This window comes from Trachurus trachurus (assembly GCF_905171665.1).
Source record: "Trachurus trachurus genome assembly, chromosome: 7".
NCBI lineage: Eukaryota > Metazoa > Chordata > Actinopteri > Carangiformes > Carangidae > Trachurus > Trachurus trachurus.
In genome coordinates, this window is record NC_139901.1 from 26538919 (window position 1) to 26563287 (window position 24369).

At 42.0% G+C, this 24369-nt stretch overlaps 2 protein-coding genes across 18 annotated transcripts; one reads left to right on the top strand and one right to left on the bottom strand.

The window, feature by feature from the left end:
• Positions 1 to 6444: 6444 nt before the first annotated feature.
• Positions 6445 to 21423, bottom strand: raf1a (Raf-1 proto-oncogene, serine/threonine kinase a). Of its 4 annotated transcripts, XM_083975496.1 has the most exons (19): positions 20800 to 21423; positions 18284 to 18384; positions 15086 to 15312; positions 14810 to 14922; positions 14565 to 14667; positions 14317 to 14474; positions 13779 to 13868; positions 12015 to 12168; positions 11413 to 11532; positions 11206 to 11230; positions 10279 to 10388; positions 10040 to 10157; positions 9752 to 9836; positions 9457 to 9633; positions 9326 to 9372; positions 9083 to 9201; positions 8866 to 8997; positions 7816 to 7950; positions 6445 to 7706 (listed from the first exon to the last, which is right to left on the bottom strand). In XM_083975496.1, exons 3-19 carry the CDS (start codon positions 15284 to 15286, stop codon positions 7566 to 7568), a joined length of 2028 nt encoding a protein of 675 aa, XP_083831622.1. In that variant the 5' UTR covers positions 15287 to 15312; positions 18284 to 18384; positions 20800 to 21423; the 3' UTR covers positions 6445 to 7565. The 4 variants fall into 4 exon arrangements, with proteins under 4 accessions (XP_083831622.1, XP_083831623.1, XP_083831621.1 ...); XM_083975497.1 differs by lacking the exons at positions 18284 to 18384; positions 20800 to 21423 and adding an exon at positions 17034 to 17525 and having other exon boundaries at positions 11473 to 11532; XM_083975495.1 differs by lacking the exons at positions 18284 to 18384; positions 20800 to 21423 and adding an exon at positions 17034 to 17525.
• On the top strand, positions 20089 to 24306 carry cnbpa (CCHC-type zinc finger, nucleic acid binding protein a). 14 transcript variants are annotated; one of them, XM_083975512.1, is made up of 5 exons: positions 20089 to 20193; positions 22419 to 22539; positions 22804 to 22869; positions 23003 to 23219; positions 23318 to 24306. In XM_083975512.1, exons 2-5 carry the CDS (start codon positions 22422 to 22424, stop codon positions 23433 to 23435), a joined length of 519 nt encoding a protein of 172 aa, XP_083831638.1. In that variant the 5' UTR covers positions 20089 to 20193; positions 22419 to 22421; the 3' UTR covers positions 23436 to 24306. The 14 variants fall into 14 exon arrangements, with proteins under 14 accessions (XP_083831638.1, XP_083831632.1, XP_083831641.1 ...); XM_083975506.1 differs by having other exon boundaries at positions 23021 to 23219; XM_083975515.1 differs by having other exon boundaries at positions 22419 to 22533.
• Positions 24307 to 24369: the final 63 nt, after the last annotated feature.

Consider the following 24369-nt stretch of genomic DNA (forward strand, 5'->3'; position numbering starts at 1 on the left):
TCAAAGATCTAGAACGTTTACCCTCATCACTCTCTTCCAGTGAGTTGATGGAAAGTGCAATATAAGTTTTTATGTTTTTTTGTGTTTTTTTTTACTTAATAGTGCATTTATTTTGAAATCGGATCTTCCATTAATTCATGAATTGATTCAAAAAGCTATATTCCTCCACTCATTGAATTGTTTTAAAACACAAGTGTCATGATCACTCAGTTGTTGTCCAGTGGCTTTGGTGGAAGCCGCTTCATATGAATGGTGAAACAGCTAAAAAGCAACCAAATCAACTGTAAAAAGAAAAAATCCGGACCATTTTTTTCCCAACAATTTGTTTGTTACTATAATATGAAATATGTTCAGCAAGCTCTGTGTGCAGTTCTTTTCCAAGTTGTATAAAGTGCCATTGTATCTGTGAGCGTATCCTTGTAAAAGCCATGCCTGAGGCTTTATGGATGTGTTGTTCTGTTTAATAGGAAATATGCCATGACATTGACTTCCAAGGGAGGATCATGCCGGGGTACCCCAGTCTCAATAGCTGCATGGTTAGGGCCTTGGTTCAGTGACTGATAGATTTTAATCGGGTGTGTTCATTTGGCTGTTGTGTTGAGGTGAAACTTCTGTCTTCAGACCTGCAGGACCTTATGGGCAATGGTAACTTGCTATATATGTATGTACACTTTTAAAAACCGGTGTTGGACTGTTTCAATCAAGATCAGAATACAATATAATGTGGAAAAAAGTCCATTCTGGATATTTCCCCTCTGTCACTGGCAATAAAGCTTCATTTGCAATATATGTTTGGTCTGTGTAATCATCCTCCATGTGTTATAGTTGTAATTGACACTTCTGCTTGACAATGTCACAGACTTTATCAATTTCACCATCAAGCGGGGAGGGCATACAGCTCCAACTGTTCAGCTGCTTGGCACGCACGCTGCACTGCACACAATGATTTACTTCCAATGCATGAAAAGATAATTGTACTGTGATAATGTATCCCTCCTTCTGCTTCCCCTGTGCTGAGTTACTTTGTGGTGTCTGTCGTCCTTCCTTCTGTTTACAGTGTGAGAAACTAAACATTTGTCAGATGAGTTGATGAGTAAGGCAGTTAGATGTGAGAACATATAATATACCACCAAACTAACACCATCATGCATCCTTGTCTCTATAACTAAGATGCCTGAATATTATGAATATCTTTTATGCTGAAATTAGGGGGGCCAGTGGAACCCAAAGGATTGCTTTCAAAAAGACCTGCGCCAAAGTTGATCCACAAATCTCCCGCAAAGGACGTAAACACAGAGTTCAGCCCTACAGCGCAGCCCTCTCAGTCTGTGAACCAGGATACTCTAACACCAGGAGGACCGCAGCAGGTCCAGAGTAACTCAGACACCTCTGTCCGAGTGGAGTCCCACCATCAGTCTGGGGCCCAGGAGGAGCAGGGGGCTCAACCTCACCGAGAAAGCACACCTCCGCAGCCGAAGGCGACTGTGGATCATCACAACCAGCAGCAGAGTCTGCAGGACGATCGGGCTGCTGAGGAAAAACCACAGGGACACCCACAGCTGAAGTAAGAACCAATGAATACCTTCAATTTTTGGCGACCAAATAAGGACTCTATAGGTATTTGAATTATTCAAGAAGAACATAGCCACTTCCAAATTCACATATGCTCTTTACCAAACACCTCTGAGCAAATCTAATTCAACTTTAGAGCAACAGCTCTGCCAGAAACTTTACCATTGCAAAGTTTATACAGTTCAGTTTTTGATGATACTGACTGAAGTGTTGTTTTAATTGGACTCTGGATCATACCTCCCCCACGTCTATATACTGGACAATACCACTGGCTATAACATCAATACTAAAACATAATTAAATTGATGCATCTATGACTGTATAGACTGCAGGAAATAAGAATTTATAGCAGGTCTGTTGTACAGGTTTGCATCGGACTGTACGACAGTCCCAACCGGGTGTATATCCTAACTCTCTCTGCATGATCCTCCTGTCTTGCAGCAAATCCCACTCCCTGATCAAAGCCTTTGGTATGAAAGACTCGTCCTTTTTCCGCACTGCCAGTGAAGACACAGTGAATGCTGAGACCATACATAACCTGAGGAAGTCGTTTGCAGGTCTGTTCTCTGAATAAAAAAAACCCCAACTAACTGTACATGAAATATAATCACTGATCAGTATATACAGTATTGTTGTGTTCTGCAAATGATAATATCTCACCTGTAAGATGCATGTCCCCTAAAGTATAACTAAGAGTATATTTGACTTGTGATTGTATTGCTTCACTAAATGTATTTTTGGTTACTCTCCCTTTGATACATGTGAAACTCCGTAAACCAACAACCGTCGGATCACTGACACATGTAACACTTTTCTTCAAAATAGGTGAAAAATGCATTGCTGTCATCTTATGTGTACTGTTTGTTACGTTGCAGTCTTTATTAGTATGTATTTCTAATTACTATTACTTCAGATTCACATTGTAGCAAATTATTGGATCTTGACTAATTAAACCACAACACTGCAGATTCCTCTGTGAGCTGTCGAGGTGAACACTTCCTTCTGGGATTCAAAGTCCAAGTTATAAGATGAGAGGAGGCAGGAAATTACATCCTGGCTCATAAAACGCAGGAAATACATTTTGATTAACTTTTTGAACACACTCACACACTCTATATTACATTGTGGAGTTCCTGACTCAGAATAGACATCAAAAAGTTATCGTTATTAGGTGCATTTTTTTTACAGATCATTAGGGCTCCATGTTTATTATTCTCTGGGTCATGCTTCTGCTACATTTAAGGGTATCTCGGAAAATTAGCGAAGGTGCCTGCAGACTCCATTATGTCATTTATGTTCAGTTTTATCACTTTGAATGTTCTGCCTCTGTAGTTATATTGTATCAGCTCAGTGGTGACAGCAATGTCATGTCCCACCAGACTTCCATTTGCCACCTCAGAGACTTTCTGTAGCAACAGAAAGCCAAACACTTCTCTCTGCCTGCGAGCTACTTCATCTGAGAGAGCACAAAGATGCACACTAAAGGAAGAATAATGCATTCATGATCAAGTTATAAAACATTTTACTTTAACACTCCTTAACAATAAGTTGTGTCTGATTTGGGTTTACAGCAAAAAAAGAAAAGAAAAGACTTCTATAGCTACATGATTTCTCCCAGTGAAAAATCCAATATTTATGAAAAAGCATAATATGCTTATCTTAAGAAATTAACTAAAAGGAAAAGAAAAAGAATAGTCCCGCTTTACTGGAAAGTCCATTATGAGCTCTGGAGGCTTTGAGTTTCCACATTTTCTCTGCATTGCTGAACAAATGAACAAAGGTGACCACAGAGAAACTTTCCACCCTCCACAGAAGAGTATGAAAACAGTCTTTTATTGACAAACCCAGCACACGCTTTACATCTGCACAGTGAAGATCAGATGTCCAGGTGATGTGGGGACTAAATTAAATCAATCAATCAAGAATATGTTCAAAATGACTTGTTGATGCCTTGGCCTTCTGACTCTATTGTCACGAGGAGCTGTAAAGAGGTGTAAACAGCTGTCAGAGCTGGCACACTTTCTGCCTACAGGTGAACAATGAGTACCACAAATGAAATGGCTGCAGAGCTGAGCAGTATGATGGAGTGGAGTGGAACTTGATCGCTGCATATCAGACTATTACATCTGTTATTTGTCTTAAAGGCGGCAATTCATTGAACACATTCATGCTGTTTTGTCTTAGAAATAAACAAACATCCCTCACAGATAAAATATGTTCAACATGGCATATTATGCACAATATCAGGCTCCCAGATGCTGCTGATGTTTTTGCCCTCACATCAAGCTCACACTGACCTGGCCCTGGTGAGAGTAAAAGTCACTGTGGGCCCTGGAGCTCCAGCTGAGGAGCTTCCGTCTAGACTCCTCCCAGCTGTCTGCCAAGCTGCTACACAACATGAACAACTTGTGCCCCCTGTGTGTGTGTTTGTGTGTGTGCAAAGTGGGGGGGCCACGCTGCTCTGACCATCTGCTGAAAAACTCAGCAGCAGAGATGTACTGTAGCCCACTTCCGTCTCCTAATGAAGGAGAATGTAAATGTTACATTTCAAGTTAATACACCTGATCCATAGCGTAACATTACATTTTAACACTCCTTGGTTTCACTGGTTTAATATGGAACAAAATCAAATAGTGTGGCAACTGCTGATTATTTTCAATATTGATTAATAATCTGCCAAATCAGTTGATCATAACTTTCCAGATCCAAACACAACATCTTCAAGTCTGGTTTTGTTCCACCAAAATGTCAAAATACAGTATAATAACAGACACATCTGAAAATGTTTGGCAGATTTTCTTATATATATAAATATATTTTGTTTTTGCTATTAAAAAAAAGAAGAAAAAGAAACTGACTCAAATTAGGTACATCTTTTCAAGTTGAAGTTATTGACAAGTGCAGTGCTGCTTTAATGAGCCGACACCATGGATCCCTCTGTGGACATGCACGTGTATGTTCTTGTTGCCATCTGGTGGTAAAGTTGAGACACAAGCGGCCTCTGTACAGACCCTGTGTTGTTATGGTTACATAATCAGCCAGTCAAATGTGCTTTTACTTTGTCACAGAATTTACACAACCTCTGAAAGGATATTCACGCACACAACACATGTACTCTCTGAGAGTTTTGAAACATGCACATGTAGGCTGCTCACGGATAGAGATGCGGCCTTATATCACAGAGGGAATTAGAAAACACACATTCACATGAAGTGAATGCTCTTTTAGAGTTGGAGGCCATTACACACTGAGAGGCAAGAAGCAGTCTTGGCAAAGGCTGTTAAACTGATTGAAGAGCTCCTATTAAGGATCGGTCCAGTGTGTCTGGAGGTCAAATCACATTAGCTTAATGTTAAAAGAAAATGTCTCTCTGTCCTTCCTTTGAGTACAGACAGATCTCTGTTCTCAACTTACACTAATGAAATTACTTTAAGATTCATTATAATCAGTGGTGGATAGTAACTATGGTCATCTACCACAGTGGACTTTATGTTACCATTTCCATTTCCTGTTCCTTCCACTCAACTACATTTTAGAGGCCAATTTTTTTTTTTCACTCCACTACATTTATTCGCTTTCATTACTTACTCCCTTCAAGACTGAAAAAGACATTCGATATGTTCATGAGGGACCAAAGCAGAGCTCCCAAACCTTTTCAGTCCAAAAAATATTTGTTTTTCAGCCCTTGTTACTTTTAGTTGTCTGGGTTTTTAGCAGTTCCACCAAGCATGACTGATGATAAAGAAGGTAGAAGAGGTCAAATGATCAGTTACTTCCCCCCCAAAAAAACATGAAACAGTTATAAATAGATTGCAGAACTTTGTTTATCGCTTCGGCCCAATGGGAGGGTCAAACATCTGAGGTTGGGAGTCAGTGGACTAAACCACAAATTTCTGTGTGAAGCAGACAAACTAACTCAACCATGTTCTGCACCAACATTTAGGATCCAAGTTTTTCTCACACAGCTGATTATTATGCAGATCTCATGTGAAGCATATGCTGACTCACAGCATGAAACAACACTCCACTTGGTGGAGCTATTGTACACCAGAGACGTGGGAAGTCAGAGCTCTGTTGATTTCATCTTGGCGGCCTGTGTGGCTTGTCAGAATGCAGAAATAGAACAGATAAACACATAAGGCAAAAGTGTTGTAAAAATAGACGACTAGTGGTCAGCCGATGGCTTTTGCTCTTATTGTGTTGCTCCACATCTGATGACATCAGGGCTATTTTCCCCTGTGATGGGGCTTTTTGAGACATGTGATTCAAATGAGATAAAGCTCCCAAAAAGCTTCCATCATGGTTGTCTTTTTTTGGACATTTGAGCTGAAGTCATAGAGCAACATAACATAAAAAAAAACACTTATTTCATTCTCTTATATTTAGATCACAGCAAATATCCCCATACTTATACATCTGCACTTGGGACCAAACCAGTTGAGTTGAGTGGTCCAGCCCTGCAGGAACTACACGTTGCATGTTTATACTAAAACAAAATATAACTGTCCTCTCTCTTTCCACCACGTCCCTCCCTTGCTGAATGATTGTTGTTCCACTGGGCTTGCCAGTGGCTGCGCAGCGCGCTGTGGCATCAGCCAATGGTGGAATCCCCTGGTTGCGTGTCTGGACTGGATCCCCTGTGAGGTTACACCACGTTGCCACTGCTACAGCAAACATTGCACCCTGCCACAAAGTCTTGCACATCTGTGGGATTTTGCTGTTGGTGAATAACGAGAGGGGGACAGAATAATCTGATGTCAACTGCCCATCTTACCTGCATCTACTGCGGCATTTCAAATGAAGATGCACCGACTCACACCGACTTCTCTCTTTAACAGGAAGTAACAAAGGATGACCAATACAATGTTCTCTGGCAAAGAAATTTAACTTAATTTTATTAAAATATTGAATAGACAACTTTCTCACCAAGTTCACAATAAAACGTTTAACCTCCTGAAAGAGACATGATAAACAAATACAAATTAGTTTCCAAATCAATTTTAAATATTTAAGACGACCGCCCAAATGTCCAGCTCATGATAACCTACCCATGACAGGACTGTGAGAATGTGTGGGTATCTACAGATCAGTTTACTCAAGAGCTAGGAAACCATTGTGTTTACTGTTGGAACATAACCATTGCTTTTGCTAAAATGTGCAAAGATTTCCATCATCACTTATGCTCGCTGTCTGACAGGCTATAATTCCTCCAAAAAAAAAGACCCAAAAAAAACAAGAACACAATAGAAAGAAGTCAAAGACAATGACAACAACAACAAAAAAAGGACAATTTCCCATATCTACTCCATTATCACTTAAGACAATGTAAAATCAACTACTATTGTGCAACTAAATGGACTACATCCAACGGCTTTGTTTGTGATAACACGAGGAAAAGAAGTTGTGCAGGATCTTAGTCCAGTCTTTGTTTCCTCTTAAGGCAGGTAAGCTTTAAAGGTCCTCTTCATCAGAAACCAGCGCGGCCAGATAGAAGGGTGTGCTTCACATCACAGAACCTGAACCAAGAGAGACCTGTCCGTCTGTCTTGAGCTTCCTTCAATGTCCATTTATCGCTGTCTTAGGTAGGTGTGCGTGCATGTATTTACAACTTTTTACCAAATGCATTGCCACCGTGGAGCCGCTGAATACTTCTTAATACGTGCAGTGATAAGCAAGGCACCACCCTCCATGTATCTTTATGCCAACCTCTTCATGTGTACATCCCATTGCTGCAATCCCATCATCACTCACTCCCTTCCATCGCTAATCTCAGATGCACTTCTTCCCTCTCCCCTCGTTTCCTTTTGATACTTTCTTGATTAGCTTGGGTTTATGTATGATTGTATGTACATTTATAGATCTATATTGGCATCATGTATGTAGAGAATTTGGTTGCACTGAGCATTTGGACTATTTCAAAGAGGAGGGGAAAATGGAACGAGAGCAGGAAGAGGAGGAGGAGGAGGAGGAGGAGGGCAGGGCTGTCTGAGCTTCTAGAAAACAGGCAGTCTGGTGGAGGTCAGAGTACAGGCATTGATATCCTCAGTGTGAGAGGCTCTGTGCAGGGACGGTTCTGAGGCACTGCGGTTTATCTTAGGGAGGGCATGCTGGAGAAGTTCGATGGAGGACAAGATCTAAAAAGAAAAATCATAAATGAGAAGAAAAATAAAAGATTAAGTCAAATATGACACTCTTGATCCAGATCCAGTTTGATCTAAACAACTACCGACAGAGGCGGCTCACCTGCGGGAAGAGCGGCCTCTCGTCCTTGGACTTCTTGATGCAGTCAGCCACCAGCCTTTTCATGGCTTTGGGGCAGTTCTTGTAGAGCTTACTGAGGTCTGGGGACAAGTAGCCTCTTCCAACCATGAAAATAATCTGAGGGAGAGTCACAGAAAAAAAAACAGATGAGACAGAGGGAAAATGTATAAAATATTTTAAAGTTGAACTATTGATCCAGGTCTGTGCGATAGTCAGAGACACCTGATCAATACTCAGTCAGCAGTCCACCTCAGAGATACTTTATAAATATGGCCAGTGAGTCTAAGGTGACAGGCATCTAAAACACTGGAGCTATTGTAAAGGCATGAGTGCATGATGCTGCAGAGATAAAGGATGATAGGAGTACTCTATGTGCTTGCCAGGTCAGCTGAGTACAAAGTCATTCTACAGTATCAAGGAGACTAGGAGTACAACAGTGGATCATAACAGCACTTATGGGCACACTTTGTACAGCAACTTTAGCCTGACTCCAATACAGGCAGTAAACCGAACTGAACAAGGAGGCAGACACGATCTAGACCAGGTCTTGTGGCCTGTAAAAGGACAAAAAACCACAGACCACATATGCGCACCCAAGCACCCCTTTTCTCACACACGTACAGGGTTGTGTTACGGGGTCTAAAATTAGGCCAGTGGCTCCAGGGCGCCCGCCTCTGTTCCATGATGGGCCTTAGGCCAGCTCCACAACCCCCTTCAGACAGCAGCCCAGTGTCTTTCCACCACCTTCTGGCCTGGTTTGCAGCCCGACACTGGGACCCAGGCGAGGACCAGAGCTCGAGACACGTGTCCGATTGTGGCGGCTGTGTACGGCTATTTTTGACATGACCAAATCTACCAATGTAGCAAAATTGTGCACGTCTGCAAAATGGTTTTGCAAGATAAAACGATAAAAAGATAACGTTTGTGGAGGACAGAACAACCGAGTCTCATTATAGCCTGTTAATGCACGAGCTGCATTACCGCCAAACTGCCTGAAATACAGTACGACATCTAGAAACGATTAAACTTTACCTGATCTCTGTTTGCGATCAGGGAGTATGGGAGCTCTCCCGTCATGAGCTCAAAGAGAACAATTCCATAGGAATAGACGTCAGACTGGAAGCTGTAAGGATTGTTATCCTGCATCCGGATAACCTCAGGAGCCTGCGGACACAACAAATACAAAAAAACATGAGTACTTCTTTTTTTGTTTTTTGCTACTTTGTCTGTTTAAGGCTGTGATACTGACCATCCAGAGAATGGATCCAGACGGCTGCTCCACCTGATGTGAGCCGCTCCACCTGGCCTTCACCGTAGCAAGGCCAAAGTCCCCAATTTTCACCGTTAGCCCTTCGTGCAAGAAGATGTCTACACCACTGTCAAGGAATTTACAGCTAAAACAATCTTAGTGTGCAGCACATTGAGAAATTTTATCCACATCATCCATAAGGCACAAGTACAGACTTCAACGTAGCTGATAAAAAAAAGATACTGTTGGACTTCATGTCGCGGTGGATGATGTTCTTTGCATGCAGATAGCTGGAAATAAGGAAAGAAATTAGACCAGATTGTTGTTGTTGTTTTTTTCCTTCAGTGCAAAAAATGTCACACTTCAGGACTTACTCCATGCCCTGAGCTGTCTGCCTGGCGATGTCAATGAGCTGGATCATCTTGAAGTTTGTCTCCAGGACGTGAATGTGTTTGTAGAGGCTGCTGCCCTCGCACCACTGGGTCACAATGGCCAGGTTGTCCTTCGTCATGTAGCCCATGAACAACAGGATGTTGACATGTCGTGTTTTCCTGCGACAAGAGGGGGAAGAGGAAATCAACAAAACAAAAAGATAAGATAAAAGTTGAACGATGAAGATGATGCGCACACAGAGTTCGACGCTTGCTGCGTCATCCAGCGTTTTCTTACCTCAAGACGGCCACCTCGTTCCTGAATGCCTGGAACTGCTCCGGTGTGGGGTCGGTTACCTTTAAAATTTTCACTGCTACATCACCTGCGACAAAAATACTCAAAATCAGATGCAGAAAATCTACTGTAAGCTCAAACAAAAAAGCAATGCTATACGCCCACTTATCATTTTGCAACCATTTCATGCATCAATTAACTTACGTCAAACGATTGCCTGCAATGTGTAATTGTGAAAGTGTTTGTGGTTACACCTGAAAGTGCCCTGCCCAATCTAAAATGCATTCCTACCATGCCATTTCCCTTTGTATACAGTTCCAAAGGAGCCTGAGCCGATGCGGGAGTTAAGATACACCTCGCTGGCTTCAATCTCCCAGTAGTAACTAGAATCCCTCTTGTCTCGGGGTCTCTGAAATCGAAAATGACGTAACGGATGTTGAGTGACACAGATTGAACACTGGCGGTTTTCTTAAGCCAACATTGGGGTATTTCTTCTACATACGTCTTACAAGACAAGACTAAGTACTTACAATTTTGTTTTTCTCATGCGTGTTGAAGGACGGGGCCCTCTCTCGCTGGGCAGGTGCAGGGGCTTTGGACTGGGACCAGCCTGTGGGGCTCTGACTGGGGGAACTCCCACCTTCAGCAATAAAAAACAAACAAACAGGGAATTCAGGATGGGTGACTTCTAAATCATTTACACTGTAGAAGGAATAAGGAGAGGACTTTATGATGTGTCAGAGGGCTAACTCCAAATAATGATTTTGGACGTTGCCCAAGCTACCAGAAATTGCCAGTCTGCACAATGCATAATGCAAGACAGTGGCCATAAAATGTACACTAAGTGGGATATAATAATTCACATTTGGCCATGCTCTACAGAAGGGCAAACACACCATGTGCTGGACTATATGGCAAATACTGAAGAATTTGACTTTGTCCCGTTTCTCCACCTTCTCAAGTTGCAAGCTTTCACTTGTATCAGTCTCACCCTCTAAAAGGAGAGCAGCGTCTGGCAACAGTAAACCAAATCTCTGACACAGACGTCACATTTGATAATGGACAAGTACAGAAGCAGACCGTTGGAACGGAAAAAAATGTATGAAGATTGATGATAAAAGTCTGTGCAGAGCCTTTTTTCTCGTTTAATGACCTATCACGTCCAGATTATTCTCACATTATTACTCTCTGCTGCTTAGCTATTTTGAAATGACTATTAAATATGGTGGGTAGGCTTCAGTTTCATATGCTTTGATGAGAAACATCTCGGTTTCAGTGGTTGTGGGCAGGGGATAGGCTTTGATGTAAATTCGCAAAAAGAAGTTTGAAATTTGAACACGACGTCAATTCGCGATTGAAGGGGGAGATGTGCTGGTGAGGGTGAGAGGAGGAGGTGGTGTGATGCAGCACAAAAGTGCATGACATGAGGCCAATGAAAAGGCAGAGTGGGCACTTACCCGAGTCATGATCACGCATTGCATCCTAAAGAGACGGGGAAGAAGAAAAAACACAGAGACAGTTCTGTTAGCTCGCTCAAACATTAAAAAAAACACACATTGTTTGCTGTCACTCATGGTTTTGACTTCAATACTAAGAAGTGAATGCAGATAGCCTGTTTGCAAGGCATGCCATTCAGACTGCACACAGTCACTCTGCTTTCTAACCTTTTCTGGACTCTCAGGTGAGGCCTCAACAAAAGACTGGGAGAAGTGCACAATACCTACTTTCCTCTTCAGCCAGAATCTATGGCACCAGGAGGTGGGGGAGGTATTCAGGCAGTCTAGCTACTCCCCAACAGGGTACAATACAACAGGCCAGTGAGGACAGGAGGGAAAGGGACAGAGTAAAGTAAAGTGAGGAAGGAACAATGACAAAGAGTGAGTGATGCTCAGGTTTCTGTGTGGACAGAATACATGGGAAATATTCTATGAAGCATGCAACACTAGTGAGCCGATTATGCAAGAGCAGTGGCAGTGAAAAAGCAGAAACTAGAACTGAACAGGGGGAAGTCAAGTGTCACACATTTTAAAATCACTAAAATAAGATGCCATCAGGGGAATAACACCAAAAACAAACAGGCTCAACCCTGTCCAGGTGGATTACTTAACACAGAGTGAGATAAGAAGATAGAAAAGAGCACGGGGAGGATAGTTGGAATGCCTGAGATGTACGTAGGAGGGCAAGATCACTCTCAGGCAGGAGATATTTTAGGAGTGGCCGCCTGAACCTACAGGAGTACCCAGGGGCCCATGTGGTGTGTAGTTACCTCAATCATGCTGCTGTCTACAGGCAGGGTAGTGCTAACCATGTGGACGTTGGGCGTGGAAGTGGAGCGCTGCCTCTGGGAGAGGCCGCCACCTGTGGGTGGGTAGGGCGTGGTGTAGTTGAAGGCATGGGGGGTGGAATATCGATGGGCCGAGCTGGAACAAGGGGAACGAGGAACAAATATTAAAATCAAGCGACTATTGTTTGACTAGAGCTCGTTTCACTGCTTCAAAATGACACACACACACACACATCGCTGACATTTAACAGAATAACAGATGCTGAATTCTGTCACTTCTTTAAAATTGGGCCACTGTGGGTGTGGTGGTGGCGGCTGGCGCGGGGGCTTTCTGGTTTCATTTCTGTCATTTTCTCTCACTTAGCCTCTCATCTGTTTATGTTGTGCCGTCGACAAACTGGTACCACACACGCAAAAAAAAAAAAATCAATTGGGAGAATGTTTTTACAGCTCAAAAAACAAGTCAGACTGAAAAATTGCACTAAGAGGAAGTAGTTATTGGTTCATTTTATTATGGCCTTCCCTCTTACCCCCTTTTTTTTGGCTTCCTTGACACTGCAGAGGTATTTTGCCCTTGATGTATGCCAAGATCTGTACTGGCTCAACTGAGGAGTACAAAGCTCACCAGCCAAATATGTTAATCTCCAAACAATCCAAATATTGGTCTGCCTCGAGATGCTCCCTTTTACAAGCGTAACATCAAGTTAAACCATCCAAAATAATACGAGTAAGAACTGCACAGTGTCTGTAAATCAAACACAGAGCTTTGTATTTTTCTCAAAAGGCCTTGGTGCACCTCTTTTAAGTGGACTAGTACCTACACTGTGCTGTGGGCTGCTGGTTAAAATGGGGACAGTGGAACTCCAGCTGAATGAGGTATGTAAACAGAGATCACATTACATCACGCGTATGACCATAGGAGTGTGCTCCTTCAGAACAATCCCCCTTTTGGCAACGAAAAACTATGTTTCAAAAGAGTGTTTGAGATTGCTCTGCGTGGAACAACTTGATACTTTGGCAGCTCAGAGTGCTTTTTAACCATTTTTAAGGGCTTCTGAAACAACGGGCTCTTTTCACTACATCAGCCCTCGGCCTTGGTAAGCCCCCATAAAGCTGGGAACGTCATTAAAAGCTGGATTTGATTCAATTGAGATTAAGGTACTTTAGAAATGAGAACATAAATCAATCATACAGCTTATTCTTCTCAGCCCCTGCGTTCCTCCAAAGAATCATCTGACGCTCGACAAACTCAGGAACACCTTCTCTGCTCAGATTCTCTTACACCCCGACATGTCTCAGTTGCACTTACTGTACATTTTATTTACCTGATCTCCTTGTACTTTGTCGGATTGAATGCATTTAGTTCTTAGTGATTATTCCTACATCTCCCACTGGAGTGTGAATAGTACTTGTAAATCCCCTTGGATTATTAGATATAAATCGAACTGCGTGGCGATCAACATGCCAAACGACAGAAGATGTCAATGCTTATGTAGAACTCAAATTCATAACCCACCCAACATTTCAAATTCATTATGCAGTCATTTAAAAATTAGAGACTCTACAAAGGTAGATTTACTACTTCCTGCTTTTGTCGGGGGTTGGTGGTCCAAGAAATACACAGACCATCAGGTCACAATACCCACAATTCATGTAATCTATATTCTGTGGTACATATGTGCTATATTGTTACAATATTTTCTTAAATGTGAATATGAAAAGATCAAGATGAAAACTTTGCCTCGCCTTGGAAACCGTGTTAAGGATTCTCTCATTCGTCGGGACGTCAGTGGTGGCAGGGAAGGGGCTCCGCTCTCACCAGGTGTTGGACACAGCCTGCACACACGGAGCAAAACCAGGTAGGAAACGTTCGTAGCATACAGTGTGTTGGAGTGTGTGAATGCTTGACCAAGTAACAGCTGACGGCCAAAGGCTGCAGCGGTAGTCATGTAAAAGGGTTTCTAACTGCACCATCAATGATACAGATCTGTGAATCATTATAGTCCTGCAGCCTGCATGCAAAATAACAGTAACAAGCCTCTGTTCTCAGTGCAAGTATGCAAAGCCATATGCAGCGTGTGCAAGCTTTGACCTAGTCAAGATCTGCAATATCATTACAGCTTACTTTCCTTTTTTTCCCCTTCATCTTACACAATGCAGATTAAATTCGATTAAAATCTAATCAAACTAGAAGCTTCCACACAGAGAACGGGTTAAGTTTCTCTGCTCAAGTTATCGATGACCCTTTTACATTATGCTTCCATTTCAACTTGCAGACACTTACAGGAGTTGTCTGATATTGCTCCAGTCCACACACATCGTGGGCACTTTGGTGCTACAATGCTCGTGGAATTTGTAGCCGCATGTTTGGCAACGGAAACCGTTCAGAAGAAACTTCTGGCAAATATCACAGAATGCCAGCTTCAGATATGTTTTCCGAACCTAAAAAACAGGAGAGAAAAAAAAATGTATACTCATTTCTTCAGCAGTTACACTTTGAGGGTTGAGGATATAAATGCTTCAGGTACTCACAAAATTATGTGTTGTCAAAGGAACATGATCTAAAACCTCCACCAGCAGCTCTTCCCCGATCAGAGAGGTGGAGTCAGTATTCCAATCCATGCGAAATTTTTTACTGTTACAGGCAAAAAACAGAAGATTTACATGATTGGTCGTCACCGCAGCCAAAACAACTGAATGAACAAAAGAGAATGTGAGCCATGCAAAACTCCGATCTCATTTCCCTGGTGTCAAACCCACAACAGTCCAGCGCTCACCTCCTCTGTCCCGGATGCAGCCTGAACACAGCACAGCACTGAGGCTGCAGACCTCGCACCTTTAATGCTTTGATCAGGCAACTGTACAGAGTCATACCCGGTCGCACGTTCACCTGAGAAACAAACAAACAAACAGATGGACTCAATCTCTAACCTGCAGGAAAGTAAAAACAGCTTCATAGACCTTTAAACAACTGAGTGAGCAGCAGTGCAGTATTACCGAGGCCGTAAGTGGAAGTGTGGAAATCTTCTACCCTGCGGTGCAAATTAACTCACCACTGTGCGCTGCTGGTTTGGGAGGTAGACTCGGATGGTGCTGCTAGTCTTGGAGTCGGGCATCTTGCTGTCATCTGAGGAGCGACGCTGGCAGGGGTAGCTCTGCACTATGGTTGGTGAAAGGCACGGGCCCTCGAACGCAGAGTCCTTCATACCGAAGCCGTTGCTCAGAGTCTTCCACGCTCCCTGGAGGTGCTCCATTAGTAAAGCCAAGTGCTCTCAATGGTCTGAATAAAAAAAAAGAGAAAAGCAAAAACACACACGTACACAAACAGTATTAGTACTCAGAATATTTGATGGCACACATCACCATCACCAATTGGCTTCTTAATTAATATTACATAAGCTCTCTTAGCGAGTATGTTGGTGATGTGCAGACTCAGCATGCAAGTGTAAATGAAATACTATGTAAATCTTTTCAATTATAAAAAGAATAAGCCCACTCCTCCATATTAAAGTTTAAATGGATTCTGTGAGATCTCTTGTTATATTATCAAACATTAAGCCCTGTAGTTTTGAAAAGTGGCTTTAAAATGTTCATATCAGATAGAACAGATTGTCTAAGTGTCAAGTTTTCACAGCAGGGAGAAAGGTAGCAAAACAAAGCGAGAACTGGTTTGGGGCATTGAGGATTTATCAGAGATAATCTCCAAAAATATTCTCACCAACTACAACCCTCTTATATAATCGTGTGATTAGGGCCAATTCTACTAAACACAATATATACAATCTCACCTGTTTAGTGGATATTGAACTAGTTATTTACAGAATTTGAGAGAGTTTGGTGGGTTTTTACTTACAAGTGAGAAGCAGAATGAAGACGACACACAACTAAAACTCACTTTTACACACAGTGGAACAAAACTGGTAAACAAAACATGATCTGCTTTGGAGAACACTTGACATGTGTCAGTCAGGCAGCAGCCTGAGGAAAAAACACTTGAGTTGTTACAACTCGAGTTGTACTTTCCCTCTTCTGCTTTGTTTTCAATACAAACTGTAGGGCAATATATATATTTGTGTGTGTGTATATATACACCCACAGAGAAGGTTCTCTAATTCTTGGTATTCATTTTCAGCGTGTTTACTCTCACCCTGCAAACCTCTTTAATTATTTCTGGCGTGTCTTATACAAAGAGCTGCTAACACCGACTATTACTGTAGTTAGTGGTTAGCTGTCACAGCAGACACACCGGTAGCCTATGTCACTAGTAGAGAAAAGCAGGAACTTGGAGGACTGTGAGTCTCCCACCCTTCCCACCATGCTGCAGGAATTGTGTTCAAAACAAGAGCTGTGATCCATCCAGAAAAGGGTATCAACACAAAGAATGTGAAGTCCACATTAATTAGACTTCATCTGCTTAGATTTGTTGCACACAAAGTGGTCAGTCTGCGTTAAACACAGTCAAACTAAACTTTGCAAAGTCACGGCAAGTGCTACATTCACATTCACATAAATACTTTCTGTAGTAGAGCTTCACTTCAGTGTCCAAAGTCAGAAATGTAGGTGAGATCAATGTCAGCAGGTTAGCATATTTTGGCAGAGTTAAGGCTGAGAGCCTCACTGGGCATGACTACGGATCGCCTTCGCAATTAAATCAAACTTCTTAGGAAAATGACAACACGACGCGACTACAACTGAAACGTGTGCACAACTACAGAAGCTGCTACCTACCACGTATGTTTTATCAAAGGCCGAGCCGAGCAGATCCAGATATAACTGTGAAATTGCCCGTAGGCCCTCAAGAAGAGGCCAACTATATCGCTAAAACTTCAATGCATGTAGCTCTATTCCCCTTCCATTCAAATTTCACTGCTTCACAAACGCTACTTTCTTCTCGTCCGTGTGCCTTGAGGAGAAAGAGGTTAAACAGTTGTAGTTAATCGTTTCAAACCATTAACTCAAAATGTAGCAAATGCTAGGAGCCTGTAGCCTGTGTGTACTCACCAAGAGAAGTTAGAAAAGTTGTGCTCCGCCATAACTTCAGGAAAAAGTGGCGTCGGTGACATCATCATATTTGCAACGCATTCAAAGAAAAGAGGAAAAAAAGTCGAAGTTGCTACAAAAACCCCTGAAACCGTGTCAAATTAAAACTTGTATCCGGTCAAATGTAGCGACGCCGAGAGACGTCGAGACCATAGGCGGGTCTCCACTTTTACTGGCCACCTAAAATAATAAGAGGAAAAGTTTTTTATCTCCCAGTCGCGGTAAATAGGAAAGAAAAAAAAATCCCGTCGGACCCTCAAAGTGACACGACGAGAGGGATATACTCTTTGGAGTCCCGTGTGGAGCACTTTCAAATTAAAACTCCCGTAAATCGCTCATCGGTGCTTCGCTTTTCAAATCAATATTTACTTTGTTGAGGAGAAGGTGAAAAGGTTTGAGTTGGTGTCGTGCGTCCGTCTGACGCCAGTGATTGAAACAGGACCTTGCAGTCATAACAAGAGTTGCAAGCATCACTCACACTGCGCAACTATAGCACACAAACTTAAGCCCTCCCACCTCGGTATTACCGTTGCTTTCTTTTTTTTTTTGCTCTTATAGAAAATCTACAGTAGATTATTTTAAATGTCAGGCTCTTACTACGTGATAACATTTTGCATATTCGACATTTAAAGTCTATTTCTGTTACCTATGTCGCCTTTGAGACTGCAGTCCCAGGAGCTCATGTTGCAGGAGGTTTATGTTTTCGCAGCGAGTTATGAAACGTTAATGGATTTCAATGCGCATTCGTTAAAGTATTAAATTGCAACAGTATCTTTTGAAAAGCATAAAAAAAAGAGGCCCACTACCGGTTTGGAGAGAAGGAGTGACCAAGTGTTAACTAACTCCAAGTGCACCATCATCTGGACACATGGGGACAGTGCAGCACTGAAACCTTGGGATCATTTTGGAGATGTAATGTAGCCTATAGTAGGCTATTCATGACAGCAATGTTACATTTTACACATATGTTCAACAAGAGGTTACTGTAACTTGAGAAAGGCTATAGCAGCGGGAAACAATATGGAGAAAAAGTTATAGCCTACAATAAACCCATTTGGGGGGAAAAAACTTACAGAATTGCAGTCTTAAATTTACATGGATATGAAATGTTTCCAAACAACAAAACAGGCTTAAACATAGGCTTATTGTTTTTCCCAAACTGACCCTGAAACAGTCTCCCATTGTGAAACCGTATAGCCTTTTACACTCACCATGTGTTCACCATCTCTGTAGCATCCCAGTCTGGATCCCCTGAGGTCCCCTAATCACAGATGGCTCATAGGTCCTCTCAACGAGCTGGAGTTGACACCATCTGAGAATAAAGCAGGCTCATAAACATCCCTGGTCAATATGTCTTGATGGGTTCAGGACACATTGTTTCCATAAAGAAGCAAAAGCAGCAGGAATCAGATTCATAGACCCATTATCTGTCCCTATTTAACAGAATACTGTACTTTCAATCTTCCCATGTTACTTAACAATTTAGTCTGCTTTTCTGAAAGTGGCATTTTTCTTACAGATATCCCATCCAACAAATAGCAGAAATACCAAATACTGTTTCTGTGAAGATGAGGGCAGGGCTTTGTCATTGTGGACCGTTTTAAGGTACCCCACCCGACATGCAACAATACCACTGTATTTCAATGAGCAGTGGGATGTCATGATTAAAGAGCTCATCATTGATCGATGTGCCACAGGTTGTCCTTTTTTTCCCCTACTTTGCGTTAAAGGTTGTGAGATGTAAAATGGAGACTGCAGGAAATAGAAATTGCTATCGCAGTGCTTTATAACCAAAGCCACCTTAAGACTGAGATGAATGTTTTTTTTCCTACTTATTGATCTGACTGAGCACTCAGGCCGGTTAGCTGAGATGCTTGCAGCTCCCATGGACTGTTTCCTCTATCAGTCCTCTTGTATTCAAAATATGATGCAGCCAGGGCTCATTAACCAAGAAGAGTCTGCATCAGGGTTAACAAGAAATATGTTTGGAAAATCACCATTTTGAATCAAAAGGACACATCTCTTTGATTGTTTTGACCACAGACGGATGTAGGCCTCTTTACACTCTCATTACAATTCCAGATGGTTTCTGTTTTACATTTTAGCTTTAAGTTTGCAGAAACATGTCTGTTTTGTTGCATTAGTTTAGCTTTGGGGTGTTCACAGACAAAATTCACATTTTATCTTTTGTCACTAAAGGTGTGAGAGATTTACCGTATACACTGACATCTCTGTACAAGTTGTGACTCTACAAATGTGAGTCAGAGGCATGCCTTAGGCACTGCTATTAATTAAATAGCTAGATTAAAATCAATTTGATTAAAATGGCTGAAAGTGGTTAGTGGAGAGTTTAGAAAAGTTATTAGCCTACACACATCATTATGCTTAAAAAAAAACTATAGGCTACCTATAGATTTACTGTATCTCAAGCAGTTTATATTGATAAATTAAGGCAAGACAAAAATAATGATCATATTAAAACCTTCAGCAATTCCTGATGAATGTGTGCAGTGGCATTTTTGTGATTTTATCTTAAAGCTCTTGTACAAGTCTTTGTTTTCATATTTTGGAAAATATTGCATGAATTATTATAATTCAAATTCAAATTCAATTCAAAACAACTTTATTAATCCCACAGGGGGCAATTCATTTTGAGCAGCAGGTTGTCGTGGTTTGTATGGCCTACATGGCCCACAATAAATAGACAATAAATACATAATCAATACAACACACATAATAATTTGCATTACCTAATGATCTTTGTAATGGTAGAAACATTTAGTAATTCTAATGTAACTATGTTGCTTTTAATGACGCAATAACACGGCCTAAGGTTTGCAATTTAAAAAAAAATGTTTTAATGTTTAAAAGTAAGGCAGTAAATAAGGTTAGTCGAGGTTAGTCGATTTAGGGAAAAGGGCCATTCCATCACCGTGATTGGCTGAGTCATAGAGGCGGTGTCCAGGCATTCTCGTGTCTGATTGGCTGCTGGCCGAGTAGGTGGCCAATGACTGTGCAGATTTTTACTGAATGACAATTCAGGAACTCCTGCTTCACACCGCATGTAGCGCAAAGAAGGAGGCGTAAACACTGACATAGCTAACGTTAGGTAGCAAGCGAGGTAAGCAATTAAACGGTACTAAAATGCATTTACTCATGAAATGTTGTGTGTGTCTAAACTTTGAAACTGTGTCGTGTTAAAAATGACCACAGCGGAAAACGAGGTGTGTAGTCGGGTTTTCTTTTGTTGCAAACGCGCTGGTTTGGTTTGGTCTCACTCACGGAGCATCGGATCCTCGGTCCGGCCTGCTAACGCTAGCTCGTCACAACGACTTTGGTGTGTGTGCGTGCGTCTATGTGTATGTACGTGTGTGTGTGTGTATGTGCGCCCTGCGCGGGAAATTTTGTTTTCACGGTATATTCGCGTGAATAGCCGACGCGGAATAATATACGGTAAATCTGTATCGCTACAAGAGCTGGATCCTCGCTTTCTCAACGGAGAAAAGAAGCTCGATCGTCGACGGTACCGTGCTTCTTGGTCGTGATCGTGAGGTGATGCTGCTAGCATCATGTGCTAGCACAGACACAGCAGCAGCACCACCACAAGTTGACTAGGCCCACGTTAGCGTAGCTTCAACCTTTGGCATTTGATTTCTGTTTTTGCGAGCTCAAAAAAAAAAAAAAAAAAAAAGACAGGACGGAGTAGGTGTGTGTAGGTTTTATTTACCTAGCTTAGATGGCCGCCGCCGCCGTAGACGCGTAAAAAAGGCCAGTCGAGGTATCCTAACCGTGGTTTAGACTTTGGGCATGGATGTTTTAGCAGATGTTAAATCAACACAACACGACGCGGTGTTGACTGCCCTCTGGAGTTAGCTCTCCTAAGTTAGCATACAATCCACCACGGCATGCTCTCCCTCAGCCATTTCTGTAGCAGTCAGCAGCAGCAGCAGCAGCAGCGTGTAGCAATATATTGGGGCTGAGTAACGGAGAATAAGATGCGTTTTTTACTTGTCTCTAATCCTAGACGAAGAACGGGTGGAAACGAGCGCCCATGTGGCTACAATAGAAACAATATTTTATTGATTAGGTGGTGAAATGTAGTTATGTAAGTTAAACAATATGAGGCCCGGCGGACATTTGGATGACCAACTGCATAAATTATAAGCAACAAGTTAGCCGATTGTACCAAAGTAGTTTTTCTTTCTTTCTTTCTCTTTCTTATCTATCTGCCTCGTGCTGTCATCATCCCACGTCGTCTTCTGGGCTCTCACTGCGTGGACCTTGATTACTCATTGACTCACATTCTTCCTGACTTGATGTCTTTAGCAGCAGTCAGCAAACTGAAGTTTGGCCCGATCACAACATGATTCCATTGAGGAAATCGTGTAAGTTAGTTTAGTAGGTAGTTGTAGTGCGATGGCCGACTATGATAGACTCCACAGCTGCAAATTTACCCCTTTTGTCTGATTGTAGATTAGACCCCCCCATCCCCTCCCATCCCATAGTCATACCACTGACTCCTGCAGTCCTGATGTGAGTTGTGCACTATAATTTGATATGGAAAAACTGGTAAAATCATTTTTCCCCCAGATGCTATTTGATTCTATTCGTTGATGACACCTTGTGTACACTGGCTGCACCATTTAAGGAGGAAAAAAAAAAAAAAACCTACATGTGCATCAGTTGTTCACTTACCGGTTAGTGCTGGTGTGAACAGCTGCAATCCAGTGAAGTGCCAGATTATTTGAGGCTTTCACACCAAATATGACAAATGATACAACATCCCAGTGGTAGAGCCTAGGCGCATTATGTCAATAAGTGTGTAAGTAGTTTAAACAGATTTAGCTGCCCCTGACAAGAGTCATGCGCTATATTAATGTTTTTAGGTTTTAATGTCATTGTAAGCAGCTTAATTGTTTGAGAAGCTGCCTGCTAAGCTTCATTTGAACCAGAATCTGGAATATGAAAACCTCATTAAGTGATATCTCTGTGTAATTCCTCGTGACAGGTATGATTGTGCAGTTAAATTTACCATCAATAAAACATCACTTTTTGTCTGCAAGAATGCCCATGCACGCACTCCTTGTCTAGCTGAGGGTCAAAGCTAATTTAAGTCAGCACAAAACCTTCTGGGAAATGAAGATGGTACATGCCAATCTAATAAGTGATACTAGACTTCCTTTGTGTGGCTGGTGTGAAATCCTGGTAAGATGGACCGCTGAAAAACACAGCAGCGGTGTGTCCAGTCTACACAGGGTGTTCATAAAAGCTTAGAAATACTTTTATTGTAAGCTGAATTCTGTTTACTAATATGGGTCATGTGTTTTTTTCTTTCTTTTTGTTTAGGTAATGGAGATGAGCAGCAACAGTGAGTGTTTTGGATGTGGCCGCTCCGGCCATTGGATCAAGCATTGTCCTAATGCCAGTGGTGCACGTGGACGCGGCAGGGGTCGGGGACGAGGCAAGGGTACTATATACTATACAGGCTGCACCAGCATGAGATAATGAATACAGAATACTTAGGGTGCACGGTGATCTATTTTTAACAGTACTGCATGTGTTACTCACTTATAGTGATAGTTTTGGGGTTATGGGTGGGTCTCAGCACAGCACTCTGCTGGTATATGTGTGTATATATATATTATGAGGAGACTCACTTGGGGGGGGGGGGGTAAAAGGAAACCATGTTGTCGCTTCAAATTTTTACACCAGTGTGCCTTTGTCCTTACAGAGCTGTTCTGCTATCGTTGTGGAGACCAAGGACATATGGCCAGGGACTGTGACCAAACTGAGGATGGTGTGTTTCCTAATGCTGGTTCTAATCTCGTTCATGTTTGCTCAGTTTCTGTGAAGTCGTACTTGATTACAAAAGTAATAACAATAAGAAAATGTTGACAACCCAACGGCCTTTCCCTGAAAACTTCTGACAGGAAGTTATTCCCTTGCAGCGTGCTACAACTGCCACAGGAGTGGCCACATTTCCCGGGACTGCAAGGAGCCCAAAAAGGAGAGGGAGCAGCTGTGCTACACCTGCGGCAAAGCTGGTCACATGGCCCGTGATTGTGATCATGCCAACGAGCAGAAGTGCTACTCATGCGGTGGGTTTGGCCACATCCAGAAACTTTGCGATAAGGTGAAATGTTACAGGTGAGTGATTTGACAGTTTTCTATTATTCTAGTAATCTCACTTACTTTCACTTTCACTTTTGAGAATATTAACTCTATAATGTTGCGTCTCCCCCTAGGTGTGGCGAGATTGGTCATGTTGCTGTCCACTGCAGTAAAGCCAGCGAGACCAACTGCTACAACTGCGGAAAGGCGGGCCACCTGGCAAAAGAGTGCACCATTGAAGCCACCGCATAATCAGTGCCCTCTGTTGCCCCTCCTTTTTTCAGATTGATGGTTGGTTGTATTATTTTCTCTGAATCCTCTTCACTGGCCAAAGGTTGGCTAACAGAGGCTAGTCCCAGGCCAGTGAGCCTCTCGACATGTAATACAATGAAAGGGGTGAAAAAAATATCTTTCTGCATTCAATACAAAAAATGTTTTAGTTTGGTAGCGGTGTTATGTATAATGCTTTGTTAAAGAACCCCCCTTTCCAAGCCACTGGTGATCAGAGATGAGTAAATGGGACTAAACATATGGGAATCTATAGGACCTCTGAGCTTGTGGAAGTGTGTCTCAGTAAAATGAGATAGAAGAAGGGAGTAAATAGAAACCGAACTTCCATGTATGGTTATTTTGGTTTGTTTTAGTGGGATCTGAGTTGGCCAAGAGAGTATGACATGGAAACAGTTCATAACATGATGCATTTCAGCCCTACACGCAGCAATTGAGGGCGATAACAAACTACATGTTATATTGCTAAGATATACAATTTTGGAGGTATTAAAAGAAACACGTTCTTTTATAGAAATCTGTTTACAATTTAAATATCACTTGGTAGTCCAAGGTAGACTTTTCCTTTTAAAAATGGCTTTGGAATTTTTTTTTTTACCTTGGCAAAATTTAACATCAAGAACAGTTGTCAGAACAGCAGAATTAGGAGTTATTTGGGAATGAAAAATGTTTTCACAGAAATCAAAATGTTATTTTTGTACAATATCACTTAGACTACTGTATAAATACCATTTGCTTGTACTCAGTTTTTAAGTCGGAAGGAAAGTGCAACTGAAGTCCTAGAAAATAGAAATGTAATTTTAAACTATCAATAAAGCTGGAGGAGCACGGGGAAGAGCTTGTGTCTGTCTTGTCTGTGTTAAATACAAGTTTTAAAGCTCGTTTTTTAAAATGCTTT